The 20,427-nt window shown below is 40.8% G+C and overlaps 1 protein-coding gene across 7 annotated transcripts in view; it reads right to left on the bottom strand.

Moving 5' to 3' along the window:
- Positions 1-362: 362 nt before the first annotated feature.
- Positions 363-20,427, bottom strand: part of pfkpa (phosphofructokinase, platelet a) — a 36,692-nt gene continuing 16,627 nt past the window's right edge. For 2 of the 7 annotated variants that reach the window (XM_014157460.2, XM_045702136.1), the window contains exons 13-23: positions 20,005-20,151; positions 15,450-15,520; positions 12,981-13,068; positions 7,531-7,683; positions 5,041-5,205; positions 4,615-4,676; positions 4,318-4,429; positions 4,101-4,200; positions 3,630-3,635; positions 3,069-3,174; positions 363-1,297 (exon numbers count right to left, since the gene is read on the bottom strand). In XM_014157460.2, the coding sequence (XP_014012935.1) occupies positions 1,138-1,297; positions 3,069-3,174; positions 3,630-3,635; positions 4,101-4,200; positions 4,318-4,429; positions 4,615-4,676; positions 5,041-5,205; positions 7,531-7,683; positions 12,981-13,068; positions 15,450-15,520; positions 20,005-20,151 (1,170 nt within the window). In that variant the 3' untranslated portion in view covers positions 363-1,137. Of the gene's footprint in view, positions 1,298-3,068; positions 3,175-3,629; positions 3,636-4,100; positions 4,201-4,317; positions 4,430-4,614; positions 4,677-5,040; positions 5,206-5,816; positions 5,970-7,530; positions 7,684-12,980; positions 13,069-15,449; positions 15,521-20,004; positions 20,152-20,427 lie in introns of all 7 variants that reach the window. The other 5 variants (XM_014157463.2, XM_014157466.2, XM_014157462.2 and 2 more) reach the window with 3 other exon arrangements.

Here is a 20,427-nt window from a genome sequence, read left to right as displayed (position 1 = left end):
GTGAACAGAGACAGTACTTTGCTGCCATCAGGTGGCAAAGAAAATAAAACCAATGTACCCAATGACACATGTAATGCATATGGGATCTTACCGATTCATCACCAGGGCCTTATTCATAAAGAGTCTCAGAGTAGGAGTTCTAATCTAGGATCAGTTTTGTCTTTTAGATAATAATGAATAGATTACATGAACAAGGAGAACCTGATCCTAGATCAGCACTCCTACTTTGAGATACTATATGAATACAGGCCCAGGAAGGTATAATGAAAACCATTGCATAAGGCTTTTAAAATTACTTTTTAGTATGTTTGAGTAAATACACAAGTATGTGACCATTAATACAACAAATGCAACAACTTCAGTTCCTTTGTATTTTCATGTTTAATAATGTTTATTGTGTGGGGAATATTGGCCTTACACATTTAAATGAACAGTGCATTACATTTGACTCCTACTTTAAGTAGTGTCTAAATAGTAGTTGTATAATATATCCATGTTTCAAGCAAATTAACGTGAAGTAAAAACAAAAAACATTTGTGATGTGAAACCCACAGCCAATATCAGCATTGTATTTCATTCAGTCTTACAGGTACGTAAATATGGCCAGTAACTTAACACTGGCAGAACTACCGTATGGTGTTACCTATTCTCAGACTGGTTAGTCTTGGGGACAGACATCAGGGTGTCAGAGGAGGAAGGAGAAAGTACAGTTCAACACAAAGGGTCACTGATTGACAACACAGCCTCAGTGACTGACAGGGCAGGGGACAGACACGACGACTGAGTTGTCGCACAGAAATAGAAATTGCCAGTGGTCTGAGGGGGTATGGGTTGTTGGAGCAGGCGGGTCAGTGTGAGAACAGACAGAAGCACTGGAGTTAGGCTGGAGAGCTCTCAATGGTGACAGACAGACATTCCTAGTCCTACTGTATACGCAGGTTTGTAAATAAAACAAAAAAGGAGGGACTTTTACAATGGGGACGAATGAAAGACAGACAGAAAAATAAACAAAGTGACTGATGACTGACCAACAGAGGACTCTTACGCTGCTATTGGTTGTTGCTAGTTGGTACTCTTTTACGCAGACAGCCCCCTGTTCTAAAGGAGACAATCAGACAGACCTATGACAACAGATGCTCACATGGCACCGGAGGTGTCCGACTCCTTGGGCCTGATGTTGCGGACCACGTGCTCCAGCTGGCCAGAGTCAGACACGTCATAGCTGGTCTTGTACTTGGCCAGGATCTTCATCAGGGGGCGGAGCTTCAGCCACCACTGTTCCTTAGGGATCCTGTGGCTGCAGGGGGACAGACAGAGAGGGAGAGATTGTACAGTTGAAGTCAAAAGTTTACATACACCTTAGCCAAATACATTTAAACTCGGTTTTTCACAATTCCTGACATTTAATCCTAGTAAAAATTCCCTGTCTTAGGTCAGCTAGGATCACCACTTTATTTGAAGAATGTGAAATGTCACAATAATAGTAGAGAGAATGATTTATTTCAGCTTTTATTTCTTTCATCACATTCCCAGTGGGTCAGAAGTTCACATACACTCAATTAGTACTTGGTAGCACTGCCTTTAAATTGTTTAACTTGGGTCAAACGTTTCAGGTAGCCTTCTACAAGCTTCAATCTCTCCTGACAGAGCTGGTGTAACTGAGTCAGGTTTGTAGGCCTCCTTGCTCGCACATGCTTTTTCAGTTCTGCCCACACATTTTCTATAGGATTGAGGTCAGGGCTTTGTGATGGCTACTCCAATACCTTGACTTTGTTGTCCTTTGTTGGAAGTATGCTTGGGGTCATTGTACATTTGGAAGACCCATTTGTGACCAAGCTTTAACTTCCTGACTGATGTCTTGAGATGTTGCTTAAATATATCCACATCATTTTCCTTCCTCGTGATGCCATCTATTTTGTGAAGTGCACCAGTCCCTCCTGCAGCAAAGCACTCCCACCACATGATGCTGCCACCCCCGTGCTTCACGGTTGGGATGATGTTCTTCGGCTTGCAAGCCTCCCCCTTTTTCCTCCAAACATAACAATTGTAATTATGGCCAAACAGTTCTATTTTTGTTTCATCCGCCCAGAGGACATTTCTTCAAAAGGTAAGATCTTTGTCCCCATGTGCAGTTGCAAACAGTAGTCTAGCTTTTTTATGGCGGTTTTGGAGCAGTGGCTTCCTCCTTGCTGAGCGGCCTTTCAGGTGATGTCGATATAGGACTCGTTTTACTGTGGATATAGATACTTTTGTACCTGTTTCCTCCAGCATCTTCACAAGGTCCTTTGCTGTTGTTCTGAGATTGATTTGCACTTTTCGCACCAAAGAACGTTCATCTCTAGGAGACAGAAAATGTCTCCTTCCTGAGCGGTATGACGGCTGCGTGGTCCCATGGTGTTTACACTTGCGTACTATTGTTTGTACAGATGAACGTGGTACCTTCAGGCTTTTGGAAATTACTCCCAAGGATTAACCAGACTTGTGGAGGTCTACAATTATTTTTCTGAGGTCTTGGCTGATTTCTTTAGATTTTCCCATGATGTCAAGCAAAGAGGCACTGAGTTTGAAGGTAGGCTTTGAAATACATCCACGGGTACACCTCCAATTGACTCAAATGATGTCAATTAGCCTATCAGAAGCTTCTAAAGCCATGACATCATTTTCTGGAATTTTCCAAGCTGTTCAAATGCATAGTCAACTTAGTGTATGTAAACTTCTGACCCACTGGAATTGTGATACAGTGAATTATAAGTGAAATAATCTGTCTGTAAACAATTGTTGGAAAAACTACTTGTGTCATGCACAAAGTAGATGTCCTAACCGACTTGCCAAAACTATAGTTTGTTAACAAGACATTTGTGGAGTGGTTCGAAAACGAGTTTCAATGACTACAACTTAAGTGTATGTAAACTTTCGACTTCAACTGTAACTACAGAACTACACTGGGATTATTTTAGATGTTCATGTAAAAACGCATAAGGGGCATTTCAAGTGGGACTTCAGGTGTAGGTGTTACTGTCAGGGGGTGCTGTAGAGTGACAAAAGCTGTCAGAGGTAAAGTAACCTACACAAAGTCAGTTTCATCCTTCAGCTGTACGACGGGCTGGAAGACCAGGGCCCTGCGACGCATCCCCAACAGACAGCACGTGTCTTCTGTGTTGGCAAACACTCTCCCTACAAAACAACAACAGTCAGCAGTCACACACTCATCCATGGTTTATATGCCACTTCACGGTTATGGTCTAAGTTTCCAGTAAATGATTATGGTAATAGTTGGTGAGTCAACTTCCTACAATCGGAATGTCACTATACTGTCTACATGGATCTAGGATAATGTTTGAATGGGAAAGGGGAATACTGTTCTAATTTCAGTTTGACAGACTGAAACATCTAGGAGTCTTGCAACAGTGTGCTGAATAAGAGCAAACCGTGAACAAAGAAAAATACACAGAACCAGATATTATATCAAAATATAATATCTGACACTCCAACTGCAACTGCTACAAACACCAACTAAACTCTATTTGAGACATGTAACACTACAAGGGCATGATGGGTAAAGGGGCATGGAACTAGATCTAATGAAATAGATGGTCATGGAGCCGGAGTCAATTAATAAAGTAATTTACCTTCATCTTATGTCATCCATGTGCACAACAAATAGACAAAAAACAAAGAAGAATGTAATGTTTTAACGTTAGCCTTAATCAAGAAACTAGTACAGTACTTATTTTACTATTTATTTACTTAGTAAATAAGTAATATTAAAACATTTACATGATGTGGTATGCACTTATAGTGCAGTATAAGCGCAATTGTCACTTTCATATATTATGGAATAGTTACTTGCAATTTCATCATGCAAAGTGTTCAACATAGCCCTTACACATTATATTAAATAACAAATACGCAAATGAAACCGGAGGGAATTTGAAATCTGCTGTGTGATGGATGCATTGTGAACAAAACTACCTAAAACACCCCAAAAAGTTATTGAAGGACTCCATGACAGATCCAGGTAAAGGTGCTGCATCACAATCACAATCTTCTCTGAGGACACTAGGAGTCTACTGGCATGACTACAGTCTTTACTACTGTACCTTGTCTGAAGGTCTCGTTCATTTTCTTGGTGAGCCATAGCATGGCTTTGGCCGAGATCTTTGTCCCAAAGTTGCGGTCGAAAGGAGATGGTGCCCCTCCCTTTCAAAACAATCACAACAGCTGTCACTATATTCTCCTTTTCTCAAAAGTAGTGCACTATATAGGAAATAGGGATCCGTTTTGGACGCAACCACAGAGTATTCTACGGTTACCTACCTGCTGCATGTGTCCTAGTACATTCTTCCTGCAGTCGAACACTCCCCTCCCTTCCTCAGAGTACAGCTGGTAGATGAAGTCTGTCGTGTAGTTCTCGTTGCTGTTTTCATTTCTGCCACACCAAAATGAGAATGAGGGAGTGAGTGAGGGAGTGAGAGAGAGAGGGATTGAATGAGATGGTGAGTGAGTGGATACGTCCCAATTATCTCTCCTTTCTCCCAAAGTGTACACTTTTCTCTTGCCTTCACCGAAAAGGAGATATTGGGACACATCCAGTGAGTTAGTGCACTGCGTTACCTGAGGACCAATCCTCTTTGAATGGCTCCCTTCATCTTCTCTGTCAGATGCTCAACGTTGGACTGAAAGAAAACATGCTACGAGTCAGTGTTCCTTCTCTTGACCAGCAAAAAGCATAACTGCACCTTAAACACATTGATCTATATTGGGCACAAATCCATTCTGTTCCACTTACACATGGTCTACTATAATACTGTACTGCTAGCCAAATAGAGCAGCTTAAGTATCTCACCTAAACAACAGTCTCTGCAAAGGCAGATGGTCATAACCTGACGTTAGCTGTTATAACTGCTTAGGACATATTCCATTTACAGTATGTCATGGTTATGAGACCGCTATGAGGGTTCAAGTTGAAGGTTTGGGAGAGGTTGTTCTGAACTAACTTGCACATATATTTCTGTTTGTTTAAGTGTGCGTTTGTCTCACCTGAAGGTCCCTGATGTCAAAGGGTTCTTCGTAGATGTAGGCAGCGTCCGCTCCAGCAGCCAACCCCCCGACACTGGCTAGGTAACCACAGTACCCTCCCATGGTCTCAATGATGAACACACGCCGCTTGGTCCCGCTGGCAGACTGCTTGATGCGGTCGCATGTCTGACACACACAAACACACTCACAGAGTTAGACAGACGCCTACAGCATTAGTCGGGAGATCAAATGAACAAACACACCATTCCAGGCAGACTACTGCCACAACAGAGGGTGTTCAAAACATGCGAACTAACTTTCTTTCTCATTCTGTTCATACATAATAAGTTGAGAATTCCTGGATTGTTCACGACCACGCTATATTTACACATCTGAAGTGAATAAGTCAACCCAGGCTTCGTGATAGTACATCCCTCATCGTAGCGTTACTCCGCCCTACTCATAGAAGACAACCATAAAGTATTCTGGTACTGCCACAGGTCTTTGAGTGGTTATGATACCACGACACGGCTTGCTTGCTATACTAAGCACACATAGGCCCATTCATTCTAAAATGTTCTATTCACCAAAAGACTGGAGACCTGTAGAAGGCTAAAAAATGATATACTGTTTAGTGGTAAACATGTTACATTACATGCAGTATGTGTGATACTGTCTAAACATTGCACATCTAAATGTTGTGATAGTTTATAACAGAGGTAAAACATCTGGAAGAGAGATTTCAATCGATAAATCATCATAGTAGTGTGATCTTAGTGGGGGGGGTTGTTCCTTACCTCCACGATGGAATTGAGGGCTGTGTCTGCCCCAATACTAAGGTCAGTGCCAGGCACATTGTTACTAATGGTGGCAGGCAGCATACACATGGGGATGCAAAACTCCTCATAGTTGGACCGAGCCTCATACAGCTGCAGAAGACACTCAAGCGCCTGAAGCAGTAGGCAGTAGTACAACACGCATTAGACAACCAGGAGGGAGACTTCTGACTGAGAGACGATCGAACACACCTCTCGGAGACACTGATCGAGTGTACCCTGCTATTCCGGGCTCTTTCCGTGTGATAGCAGCTATGGCTTCCCATTGGCAGAGGGGGGAGGGGCGGAGAACGGAGGGAGGAAAGAGAGAGGGAAGGATGGAGGAAAAGGATAAGGTACAGAGCTGGGAGAGGAGGTAGGGAGGACAGAGGAGGGGGTGGAGAGGTTGGAGGGTTGAAAGAAGAAGGGATTCCTCTGATGGAGAGGCAGAGAGAGGTCTGTTTGGGTTTCGCAGCTCAATGCAGCTGGTGACACTGCCTACTGTACCTCAGCCAATCGGAAGGGTGGCTGGAGGCGGGGCACACAGGTGGCAGGACAAGCACTGGTCAAGTCCGCAAACAGAGGATGAGGATGATGACAGAGGGGGGGGGGGGGGACGGAGATGAAGGAGGAAGAGATGTCGGTCAACTTCTAGCCCAGACTGGACCACTGCCTTGTTGTTTCACAACATGCTGTTTGGACTGCATGCAACAACTTTGTGATGTTGTGCATAACTGCTGTATACAATCCTTTAAAGAGGACTCTTGTACAGTAACTCTTTTACAAGGACCTTTGTAAAAAATGAACTGGACTAGATTCTGGTGCATGAACACTCACTAAAGTATTTAACCGTGTGCTAAAAAAAAAAAGAACTGTTCACCATTTTGCTGTAATCTTTACACAAAACACTTACTAAGGGATCGTTCTAAAAAAAAATGTATGCAAATTTAGCAATAGCACACACGTAGTATCAATGTGATGTTAGCAGTTAGCAGTCAGCTAGAGCTTCAACAGCTAACTAACTACTTAGCTACCACAACTTAACAACTACAGCATGTTAGTTTGTGCACTTTAGAGGGTAAAAGAGCATTCTATTAAACACTAAGCAGTGTAAAGCCTGAACGTTGTTGACCGTTGGTCTTTGTTAATGAGGTAGGTACACACACAGTCAAGGGGCAGGCTGGAGCAAACATGGTGGCCACCACGACACATAGGTACGGTCAAAGCATGCCTCCATGTCATTACGCACTTACCTGGGAGTGCTAGGGACAACTCGGCTTTGGTTTACCAGCCATCCAATTTCCCCTCTGGGGATCAATAAAGTTTATTCAAATTCAAACTATGTGTTATGAATGTTTATCTGTTAGTTATAAACTGAGGGAAATATTTTGCCAACATTCACTGCATGGTTGTTAATTGCAGTAACGGTGTTATTGAATCAATTGTTACATTCAGTCAAATTTAGTACAGTAAATAAAATAAAACATTTTCCTATTCAGGTCCAAAACCTTTTGCCCTGTCAACTGTATCAATGCAAATGTTGGCCAGGATAGCTGATCGTGATAGCTGATTGGCTGATGCTGGTAAATGGAAGGCCGAGCGGGTTGGTCCAGGTCAGCGTTGCCCCTTTATGTGATTGGCTGAGCCTACCAGGAAGTAGGTATGGCTATCTCTTTTTTTCCCCAGCCTCGCTTACATCAGTGATGGCGTTCAGAGCTGTGTCAGCGCCAATGCTGAGGTCTGAACCCGGCACATTGTTGGAGACAGTGGCTGGCACCATGACCATGGGCACACAGAACTCGTCATATTTCCCACGGGCTTCTAACAATTCCATGAGTCCCAGGTAGGCCTGCAGGGCAGAGCCAGAGCCAGGGGTTTTAGTTACGAGATGGTGCTGATAAAGCAGACTGACAGTCAGGGAGGAGGAGACATGAAAGGATGCCAAGGGGAGAGCCAAGTCTATCACAACGGACAGCAGCGTGAAACAGACAGGTACCACTCCAGACATACACACACAGTGTTCCTACACACGTGTGCATACACGCGTACAAGCACACACACACACAAACTCAATTGAACACACTCTTACATACACATATATAGAAAGCTGGTGAGCCTAGTGCACAGGTGTGCGTGAAATGACGTGTGACTTAATGTGCATTCTGTGTTTTCCAGTGGGACCAAATTATCACTTATCTTTTAAGTTTCAGAACGTTGGTTCACTATTCATTTTAATGTTTTGAATGCCTCAACTAAAGGATCTATTCTAGGTTTTGAACTGAAATCAAAAACTGAACAATGAACCAACTGTTTTTTTCGAATTCTTAAATTGAATTGATTATTCATTTACTTATGCACTTGATGCAACAACAAGTACCAAATAATGTGCATGGCTATGCATTAAAGCAGGTGGGTACGAGCCAACGCTACAAAGAAGCAGATTGATGGAAAGGGTTGGCAAAATCAACATAACAATATTCTCTATGATAAACTCACACAATAAGCATTACAAAGTTATATATTAGTTAAATATACATATTAATACTTTACATCTACAGTATAATACATGTGAATGATTCATTTGAATCATGAATTTAATTACAAATATACAGTACCAGTCAAACGTTTGGACACACCTACTCATTCAAGGGTTTTTCTTTATCTTTATTATTTTCTACATTGTTGTAGAATAATAGTGAAGACATCAAAACTATGAAATAACACATATGGAATCATGTAGTAACCAAAAAAATCTAAATATGTTTCATATTTTTCAAAGTAGTCACCCTTTGCATTGATGACAGCTTTGCACACTCTTGGCATTCTCTCAACCAGCTTCATGAGGAAGCTTTTCCAGCAGTCTTGAAGGAGTTCCCACATATGCTGAGCACTTGTTGGCTGCTTTTTCTTCACTCTATGGTCCAATTTATCCCAAACCATCTCAATTGGGTTTAGGTCGGGTGATTGTGGAAGCCAAGTAATCTGATGCAGCACTCCATATCTCTCCTTCTCAAATAGCCCTTACACAGCCTGGAGGTGTGTTGGGTCATTGTCCTGTTGAAAAACAAATGATAGCGCAAACCAGATGGGATAACCAGATGGGATGGCGTATCGCTGCAGAATGCTGTGGTAGCAATGCTGATTAAGTCTGCCTTGAATTGTAAATAAATCACTGACAGTGTCACCAGCAAAGCACCCCCACACCATCACACCTCCTCCTCCATGCTTCACGGTGGGAACCACACATGCGGAGATCATCCGTTCACCTACTCTGCGTCTCACAAAGACACCGCGGCTGGAACCAAAAATCTCCAATTTGGACTCATCAGACCAAAGGACAGATTTCCACCAGTCTAATGTCCATTGCTTGTGTTTCTTGGCCCAAGCAAGTCTCTTCTTCTTATTGGTGTCCTTTAGTAGTGGTTTCTTTGCAGCAATTCGACCATGAAGGCCTGATTCACGCAGTCTCCTCTAAACAGTTGATGCTGAGATGTGTCTGTTACTTAAACTCTGTGAAGCATTTATTTGGGCTGCAATCTGAGGTGCATGTCTAGTAACTCTAATAAACTTGTCCTCTGCAGCAGAGGTAACTCTGGGTCTTTCTTTCCTGTGGCGGTCCTCATGAGAGCCAGTTTCCTCATAGCGCTTGATGGTTTTTGCAACTGCACTTGAAGAAACTTTAACCTGTTAGGGCTAGGGGGCAGTATTGACACGGCCGGATAAAAAATTTACCCGATTTAATCTGGTTACTACTCCTGCCCAGTAACTAGAATATGCATATAATTATTGGCTTTGGGTAGAAAACATCCTAAAGTTTCTAAAACTGTTTGAATGGTGTCTGTGAGTATAACAGAACTCATATGGCAGGCCAAAACCTGAGAAGATTCCATGCAGGAAGTGGCCTGTCTGACAAGTTGTGTTTCATCTTGGCTCTTTTTATTGAAGACTGAGGATCTTTGCTATAACGTGACACTTCCTACGGCTCCCATAGGCTCTCAGAGCCCAGGAAAAAGCTGAACGATATCGAGGCAGCCTCTGGCTGAAACACATTATCGCGTTTGGCAAGTGGCCGATCAGAGTACTATGGGCTTAGGCGCGTGCCCGAGTCGACCCCATGCTTTATTTTCTTTCGTCTGTTTACCTAAACGCAGATTCCCGGTCGGAATATTATCGCTTTTTTATGAGAAAAATTGCATAAAAATTGATTTTAAACAGCGGTTGACATGCTTCGAAGTACGGTAATGGAATATTTAGAATTTATTTGTCACGAATTGCGTCATGCTCGTCACCCTTATTTACCCTTTCGGATAGTGTCTTGAACGCACGAACAAAACGCCGCTATTTGGATATAACAATGGATTATTTGGGACCAAACCAACATTTGTTATTGAAGAAGAAGTCCTGGGAGTGCAGTCTGACGAAGACAGCAAAGGTAATAACATTTTTCTTATAGTAAATCTGACTTTGGTGAGTTCTAAACTTGCTGGGTGTCTAAATAGCTAGCCCTGTGATGCCGGGCAATCTACTGAGAATATTGCAAAATGTGCTTTCACCGAAAAGCTATTTTAAAATCGGACATATCGAGTGCATAGAGGAGTTCTGTATCTATTATTCTTTAAAAAATTGTTATGCTTTTTGTGAACGTTTATCGTGAGTAATTTAGTAAATTCACCGGCAGTGTTCGGTGGGAATGCTAGTCACATGCTAGTCACATGCTAATGTAAAAATCTGGTTTTTGATATAAATATGAACTTGATTGAACAAAACATGCATGTATTGTATAACATAATGTCCTAGGGTTGTCATCTGATGAAGATCATCAAAGGTTAGTGCTACATTTAGCTGTGGTTTGGGTTTATGTGACATTATATGCTAGCTTGAAAAAAGGGTGTCTGATTATTTCTGGCTGGGTACTCTGCTGACATAATCTAATGTTTTGCTTTCGTTGTAAAGCCTTTTTGAAATCGGACAGTGTGGTTAGATTAACGAGAGCCTTGTCTTTAAAATGGTGTAAAATAGTCATATGTTTGAAAAATTTAAGTTTTTGTATTTTTGAGGTATTTGAATAACGCGCCACGGCAAGCGTCCCACCTAGCCCATAGAGGTTAAAATTACTTGAAATTTTCCGGATTGACTGACCTTGATGTCTTAAAGTAATGATGGACTGTCGTTTCTCTTTGCTTATTTGAGCAGTTCTTGACATAATATGGACTCGGTCTTTAACCAAATAGGGCTATCTTCTGTATACCACCCCTACCTTGTCACAACACAACAGATTGGCTCAAACGGATTAAGGAAAGAAATTCCACAAATTCATTTTTAACAAGGCACATCTGTTAACCTCTTGGGGCTAGGTGGGACGCTAGCGTGCCACCCGTGGTGCACTCCATCAACAGCAGGTGCATTTCAAGAGCGGCAAATTTGAATCCAAATAAATGTCAAAATTCAAATTTTTCAAAAATACAACTATTTTACACCATTTGAAAGATAAACATCTCCTTAATCTAACCACGTTTTACGATTTCAAAAAGGTTTTACGGCGAAAGCATAAATTTAGAGTATGTTAGGACAGTACATTTACAAGAGTTGTGTGTAATGTTTTGTCAAGTCAAAGACAGGGTCACCAAAACCATAAAACCAGCTAAAATGATGCACTAACCTTTTACAATCTCCATCAGATGACACTCCTAGGAAATGCATGCATTTTTAGTTCTATCAAGTTCATATTTATATCCAAAAACAGCGTTTTACTATGGCATTGATGTTGAGGAAATCGTTTCCCTCCAATAACCGGCAGTCAAGTCAACACCACAAATTAAATAATTAAAATTAGAAAACATTGGTAAAATATTATATTGTCATTTAAAGAATTATAGATTTACATCTCTTGAACGCAATCAACTTGCCAGATTTAAAAATAACCTTACTGGGAAATCACACTTTGCAATAATCTGAGCACTGCGCCCAGAAAAATACGCGTTGCGATACAGACTAGACGTCATGTTGGGGAGATCTAAAATCGAAAATACTATGTAAATAATCCATTACCTTTGATTCTCTTCATCAGATGTCACTTCCAGGTATCACAGGTCCATAACGAATGTAGTTTTGTTCAAAAAAGCTCATCATTTATGTCCAAAAATCTCCGTCTCGTTAGCACATGATGTAAGCCAGCCGGACTTCTCGTCATGAACGAGGGGAAAAAATATATTTCCGTTCATTCAAACATGTCAAACGTTGTATACCATAAATCATTAGGGCCTTTTTTAACCAGAACATGAATAATATTCAAGGTGGACGAATGCATACTCTTTTATAACGTATTGGAACGAGGGTACCCAACATGAACTCCGCGCCAGGTGTCTAATGGGACATCATCGTTCCATGGCTCTTGTTCGGTCAGATCTCCCTCCAGAAGACTCAAAACACTTTGTAAAGGCTGGTGACATCTAGTGGAAGCAATAGGAAGTGCCAAAATATTCCTAAGCCCCTGTGTTTTTCAATGGGATAGGTTTAAAGTCAATACAACACATCAGGTATCCACTTCCTGTCAGAAAATGTCTCAGGGTTTTGCCTGCCAAATGAGTTCTGTTATACTCACAGACACCATTCAAACAGTTTTAGAAACTTTAGAGTGTTTTCTATCCATATATAATAAGTATATGCATATTCTAGTTACTGGGTAGGATTAGTAACCAGATTAAATCGGGTACATTTTTTTTATCCAGACGTGCAAATGCTGCCCCCTAGACCCAACAGGTTAATTGAAACGCATTCCAGGTGACTACCTCATGAAGCTGGTTGAGAGAATGCCAAGAGTGTGCAAAGCTGTTATCAAGGCAAAGGGTAGCTACTTTGAAGAATCTCAAATTTAAAATATATTTTGATTTGTTTAACACTTTTTTGGTTACTACATGATTCCACATGTGTTATTTCATAGTTTTGATGTCTTCACTATTATTCTACAACGTAGAAAATAATACAAATAAAGAAACTCTTGAATGAGTAGGTGTCCAAACTTTTGACTGGTACTGTATATATTGTAAAATACATGAAAAATGTGTAAAAATAAAATCTAACACAAAGCTCGAAATTCATGAAATAATAATATCTACTATATAGCAAAAACAACAGGCGTCAACATACCTCGAATCCTCCGATAACTAACAATGCATTTATGTTATGTGCTCGCATCTGCTCAGCAATTTTTTCAACATACTTTGCAGGGAGAGTTCTGAAAAAAGAAAATAGGATAAAGCAACAAAAAAGTTAGAGACAGTTTAACATTTAGTGTGTGAGGTGGGGGGGGAGACCCTACCTGTGTACTGCAAAAAATATTTGCACTTCAGCATGGTTTTGGGGCACAGTCGATGCCACCCTGGGCTACGGGCCAGAAGGTCGATGGTTCACTGACCACCACAGTCAAGTTCACTTTCCCTGCCCGTCTCATTACACTACGATCAGAGCCGGCTGCAGACAATAATCAGCTAGGGGGAAATCAGTTTTTCTACATTTTGATGCTATATTTATAATTATATAAAATAAATCCAATGATTTTCCACCAACAGGTTTCTGTGCCAATGCACCACACACAACCAATAAGCAACACATAACTCCATACCGATTACCGACCCCGAGCGCTTCATCATGGTTTGCATTTTCAACACCACAATCAAATACAGTATGACAATCTCGACTAACAGAAAATACATCCCTCTCTACTCAGTATCAAAGGCTTGGCAATCTCTGAATGTTATTAAACTTTCTGGTGTTTTGTATCAGATGTTTCTTTCCATTCATCGAATGGCCGGTGTGCAGTTTGGATGCTGAAATGATATTTGAGTGGAGTAGATGAATGTGCGCGGGTAGTCTACAGGAGACTTTTGAAGTAGCCTAATCAGCTTGAAACATTTTGACTGGTTGCGTTTATGCAACACAAAAAAAGGTAATACATTTTAAAAGTTAAAGATGCACTATGCAGAAATCACTAATAGAATCACTAAATTCTAATAGTTTCCCTAATTTCAGTTTGTGACAAAACAAGCAAGTACAGTGTAGAGAATCATTGTACCATCTAAACTGCTGTGAAATATATTTCCCATAACCCAGAAATATTGTATTTTTTGCTGTTTGAAGCTGGTGTACAAAACCGAAAGTAAAAGACGCACAAACTAAACTTAAACACGGGAGGCATAGAAATAGCGCACATAGAACTTATCTAGCGCTTCTTAGAATTGCTTTCAATGCAAATGACATATATAACTCATATTTCTATGTGAATTTGGTCGGTTAGCCCAAAAAGTTACTTATTGCAGCTTTAAATTACAAATATTTAGGCTATATTGAAACATTAGGTTCTAGGTCAAGGAACAGCCGCTCGGATCGGAAAGGAAGCAGAACGCTTGTTAAGCTTTCCTGAATAACTGGGCCTGCTGTGCGCATAGGCCTATGTGGCCCCAGGACAACTTGGAAGACAGCGCATCCATATCAGAAGTAAAAATACAGCCAGATTGTCCTGTACTGTGCCTTTCTAGACTGTATAATCTGTTCAGAGTAGACCCACAACTGTTCCAAATGGAATTAATGGAAGTAAACATTCAAATAACAGGGCTTTTGTGCCATTATTCAAATTACATTTTCACTGCAGTTTACAGCCTAGAGTAGAATTGTACTCAAAACAATAATTGTACAAATATTAATTGCATTGTAGTGTTGTAGGCTAGTCTAGGTAGGATAATTATTTTTAATTCGCTGTATAACAGATTTTTATATTTTAAGTGAGGCAAGTCAGCGAAAAAAAAATACAATACGGGCTGACTACTAGCATCTATTGATTTGCAATGTCCGATAAACAGAATGTCTAAATCAACTTAAAGTATATACAAAATGAGTTTTACAGCAACAATTCGAAAGGAAGGCTACAGCCCCAAACATTTTATTTACTGTTTGCGATTCACTAATTATTATTTTGATTCCCATCATTCGATTCACGGGATATAACCAAACCCCAACTGCACATCATTCAATTCATAACAAAGAATTGTTAAAAAAAATTATTTCATAGGAATTAAATGAATCCCTTTTCTTTCTTTTTTTTACTATTTTGAGAAATGTGAAGAGGGGCATCCGTTATATATCAAATGAAATGTGTATGGCCTAAACAAGATCAATACGGGAGCTTTAAGAGCTGTGTGTCTCATGTGTTTACTGTTCTTTCATGCGCAATGACGCACGTGCCTCTCTGCTGCCTATCAGCTACTCTTCTATGTTTTTCTTGTGGATTCATATTGAACATTTGTGCAGATTTCAATGACTTTCTATGTGATATGATTGCTAGTTAGCCTATTGCAGATCTGGACAAACGATCCACCTACCGCTATTGTCACTAAGCATTGAGGGCAGGATAGAGTTGACTGTATAGTAAGCGTACAGAAAAGCGTAGCGCATAAGGGAAGTACCAAAACACCTTGATTGGGGATACGCGTGCACGCAGATGAGGAAATTTGGCTATATGGAAGAAATGATATAGTTTCACTAAATGCTGTATTATAAACTATTATAGTCAAGTTCGTGATATTATATCAAATAAATGTGCATTTGGGATGGAGACTTTACCGTTTTGTTCCCAACAGAGATCCACCTTGCCCTGTCCATCCTCCGACATCTGCCCATTTGATCTCTTTTATCTGAAGGAACAAAAACACACCAAAACAAATCAAATCACATTTTATTGGTCACATCCACGTTTAGCAGATGGTATTGCAAATGTAGCGAAATGCTTGAGAAAATATTGTAGCCTACTGTAACTTGTATTGCCCTTACAGTGGCTTGCGAAAGTATTCACCCCCTTGGCATTTTTCCAAGTTTTGTTGCCTTACAACCTGGAATTAACATGGATTTTTGGGGGGTTTGTATCATTTGATTTACACAACATGCCTACCACTTGGAAGATGCAAAATATTTTTTATTGTGAAACAAACAAGAAAAAAACAGAAAACTTGGGCGTGCATAACTATTCACCCCCCCAAAGTCAATACTTTGTAGAGCTACCTTTTGCAGCAATTCTACCTGCAAGTCTCTTGGGGTATGTCTCTATAAGCTTTGCACATCTAGCCACTGGGATTTATGCCCATTCTTCAAGGCAAAACTGCTCCAGCTCTTTCAAGTTGGATGGGTTCTGCTAGTGTACAGCAATCTGTAAGTCATCCCACAGATTCTCAAATTGTATTGAGGTCTGGGCTTTGACTAGGCCATTCCAAGACATTTAAATGTTTCCCCTTAAACCACTCGAGTGTTGCTTTATCAGTATGCTTAGGGTCATTGTCCTGAAGGAAGGTGAACCTCCATCCCAGTCTCAAATCTCTTGAAGACTGAAACAGTTTTCCCTCAAGAATTTCCCTATATTTAGCGCCACCCATCATTCCTTCAATTCTGACCAGTTTCCCAGTCCCTGCAGATGAAAAACGTCCCCACAGCATGATGCTGCCACCACCATGCTTCACTGTTGGTGTTCTCGGGGTGATGAGAGGTGTTGGGTTTGCGCCAGACATAGCATTTTCCTTGATGTCCAAAAAGCTACATTTTAGTCACATCTGACCAAAGTACCTTCTTCCATATGTTTGGGGAGTCTCCCACATGCCTTTTGGCAAACACCAAACGTGTTTGCTTATTTTCTTCTTTAAGTAATGGCTTTTTTTCTGGCAACTCTCCCGTAAAGCCCAACTCTGTGGAGTATAAGGCTTAAAGTGGTCCTATGGACAGATACTCCAATCTCCGATGTGGAGCCTTGCAGCTCCTTCAGGGTTATCTTTGGTCTCTTTGTTGCCTCTCTGATTAATGCCCTCCTTGCCTGGTCTGTGAGTTTTGGTGGGCGGCCCTCTCTTGGTGGGTTTGTTGTTTGTGCCATATTCTTTCAATTTTTTATAAAGGATTTAATGGAGCTCTGTGGGATGTTCAAAGTTTCTGATATTTTTTTATAACCCAACCCAGATCTGTACTTCTCCGCAACTTGTTTGGAGAGCTCATTGGTCTTCATGGTGCAGCTTGCTTGGTGGTGCCCCTTGCTTAGTGGTGTTGCAGACTCTGGGGCCTTTCAGAACAGGTGTGTATATATATACTGAGATCATGTGACAGATCATGTGACATTTAGATTGCACACAGGTGGACTTTATTTAACTAATTATGTGACTTCTGAAGCTAATTGTTTGCACCAAATCTAATTTAGGGGCTTCACAGCAAAGGGGGTGAATACATATGAACGCACCACTTTTACATTTTTAGAATTTTTGAAACATGTTATTTTTTTGCTTCACCAATTTTGACTATTTTGTGTATAAAAATCAATTTAAATTACAGGTTGTAATGCAACAAAATAGGAAAAACGGCAAGAGGGATGAATACTTTTGCAAGGCACTGTACCAGTCTACCTATACACATGATGCCCAAATAAGTATTTTGTCAAAAACATTCAGTAGCCTACATCTTCAAATACATGTTATCTAAACTGTTATATGATCGATGTACCAATTGATTTTTGGTTGTGTTTTACAGGCACTGTTTGTATTGTGTTTTATTGGAACTCCTCCATCAATCAACAGACAGTCAACCATAAAAGACCATAGGAAAGAGGTACAGACAGTTAGAATTACAATTTGACCAGAGGAAGTGAGAAAGAGAATTCTGTAATGTGCAGACAGCCACTTCGGAAGCAGTGGAGCGCAGCAGTCAATTTCATCCCCCTGGTAATCTCTTTACAGTCGTATGGTGTTGTTACCTGCACTGAGTGTAGTGACTACATACAGTTGAAGTCGGAAGTTTACATACACCTTAGCTAAATACATTTAAACTCAGTTTTTCACAATTTCGGACATTTATTCCTAGTAAAACTTCCCTGTCTTAGGTCAGTTAGGATCACCACTTTATTTGAAGAATGTGAAATGTCAGAATAATAGTAGAGAATGATTTATTTCAGCTTTATTTCTTTCATCACATTCCCAGTTGGTCAGAAGTTTACATGCACTCAATTAGTATTTGGTAGCACTGCATTTAAAATGTTTAACTTGGGTCAAATGTTTTGGGTAGCCTTCCACAAGCTTCCCACAATAAGTTGGGTGAATTTTGGCCCATTCCTCCTGACAGAGCTGGTGTAACTGAGTCAGGTTTGTAGGCCTCCCTGCTCGCACACACTTTTTCAGTTCTGCCAACACATTTTCTATAGGATTGAGGTCAGGGCTTTGTGATGGCCACTCCAATACCTTGACTTTATTGTTCTTAAGTGATTTTGCCACAACTTTGGAAGTATGCTTGGGGTCATTGTCCATTTGGAAGACCCATTTGCAACCAAGCTTTAACTTCCTGACTGATGTTTTGAGATATTGCTTCAATATATCCACATAATTTTTCTGCATCACGATGCCATCTATTTTGTGAAGTGCACCAGTCCCTCCTGCAGCAAAGCACCCCCACAACATGATGCTGCCACCCCCATGCTTCACGGTTGGGATGGTGTTCTTCGGCTTGCAAGCCTCCACACCTTTTCCTCCAAACAGAATGACGGTCATTATGGTCAAATTTTTGTTTCATCAGACCAGAGGACATTTCTCCAAAAAGTACGATCTTTTCCCCATGTGCAGTTGCAAACCGTAGTCTGTTTTTTTTATGGCGGTTTTGGAGCAGGGGCTTCTTCCTTGCTGAGCGGCGTTCAGGTTATGTCGATACTGGACTCGTTATACTATGGATATTGTACCTGTTTCCTCCAGCATCTTCACAAGGTCCTTTGCTGTTGTTCTGGGATTGATTTGCACTTTTCGCACAAAAGTACATTAACCTCTAGGAGACAGAACGCGTCTCCTTCCTGCGCGATATGATGGCTGTGTGGTTCAATGGTGTTTATACTTGCATACTATTGTTTGTACAGATGAACGTGGTACCTTCAGGTGTTTGGAAATTGCTCCCAAGGATGAACTAGACTTGTGGAGATCTCAAAAAAAAAATTCTGAGGTCTTGGCTGATTTTCTCATGATGTCAAGCAAAGAAGCACTGAGTTTGAAGGAAGGCCTTGAAATACATCCACAGCCTATCAGAAGCTTCTAAAGCTATGACATAATTTTCTGGAATTTTCCAAACTGTTTAAAGGCACAGTCAACTTAGTGTATGTAAACTTCTGACCCACTGGAATTGTGATACAGTGAAATAATCTGTCTGTAAACAATTGTTGGGAAAATGACTTGTGTCATGCACAAAGTAGATGTCCTAACCGACTTGCCAAAACTAGTTTGTTAACAAGAAATTTGTGGAGTGGTTGAAAAACAGGTTTTAATGACTCCAACCTAAGTGTATGTAAACTTCCGACTTCAACTGTAGCTGCACATAACCCTATCTAAGAAACCTGTGCATAGCTGTCTAAGAGACCTAGGAGGGGATACTAAACTCACCAGTGATTATTGTCAAATACAGCTATCTAGGGACTACTGGGCAGGTGCTTCAAATCCATGTACTGAACTGTTCGTGTTACTGCTGTGAGTTGAGATGCAACTAAAGCTGAGACTGAGAATTTCTAGTTCAGTACCAGTAGGGAAAGACCAGTAGAACTAGATTACCAAGATACATCATGTTCTTTCATTGGAATGAATCCTCTTTTATAAACGAATGGCACAGGGGGACAATAACAAAACAAGCCTACTCCAGTGAAGTATTTGTATTACGTGTCAGACATGTAATGTGGTCCCCTGTTGGTGCAGAGTGGTACTGCTCTTACCTGGGACGGGAAGTGACGTCATTAACCCAATAATTGATTTACAGTAATCTGGTCAGATTATCCTACTGCTTGTACTCTCTATCAGTCTCCTCCACATTAACAGCCATGGAGTCAGTGGATGGCTAAAGGTGACATGGCTGTTCAACTGTCAGCTAGACAGCCATCTATTCTCTTATAGTTTTTTCTTCATTCATGTCCATATTTTATCTGCCCATTTTATATCATAACGGTACATAACAGAGATATGAGCGATCCTCTGCCAGCAAACCTTATTTGTTTGCAGTCAATCTAATCTTGTGTACATTATTGTAAGTGAATCTCTGAGTCTGTGTGGCATCTTCTAATCCAACTTATATTTGTTAGAAATTGTTAGAAGAACATAAGAATACAACTTTATTTGTCTGTTTATGATACCTGTCCCTTGTAGAATCCCTCAAAGCCATCGTTGACAGCGAACATCTTGTGTCCCTCCGAGATGCCCACCCTGACGGCAGAGCGGACAGCAGCGTTCATGCCCGCTGCGGGGGCTCCCACATTCAGCACAGCAATGTTGAAGTTACTCTGCAGGGAAAAGGGGAACAGGATACACCATTACCAAAACTGTCAACTGAAAATAATTAAAAAAAACTTTTAAGCAGGGGGTAACAGAGCTTGGTTGGGAAGGGGGAAAGGGTCAACAGAGCTGGGCAGGGAGAGAATTGTTTTCTGGCCCTATGCCCACATGTTAAGGCCATAGGCATACCTCCTGCTAGCTTAGTCAGAGGTAGACCACGCTGATCCATTAGAAACATTTTAGAACAGGCAACACTGATGAAAAATATTCTCAACACTGGAAAA

The sequence above is a fragment of the Salmo salar genome, chromosome ssa19 (genome assembly GCF_905237065.1).
Source record: "Salmo salar chromosome ssa19, Ssal_v3.1, whole genome shotgun sequence".
Taxonomy (NCBI): domain Eukaryota; kingdom Metazoa; phylum Chordata; class Actinopteri; order Salmoniformes; family Salmonidae; genus Salmo; species Salmo salar.
This window is presented reverse-complemented; position numbering and strand designations above follow the sequence as displayed.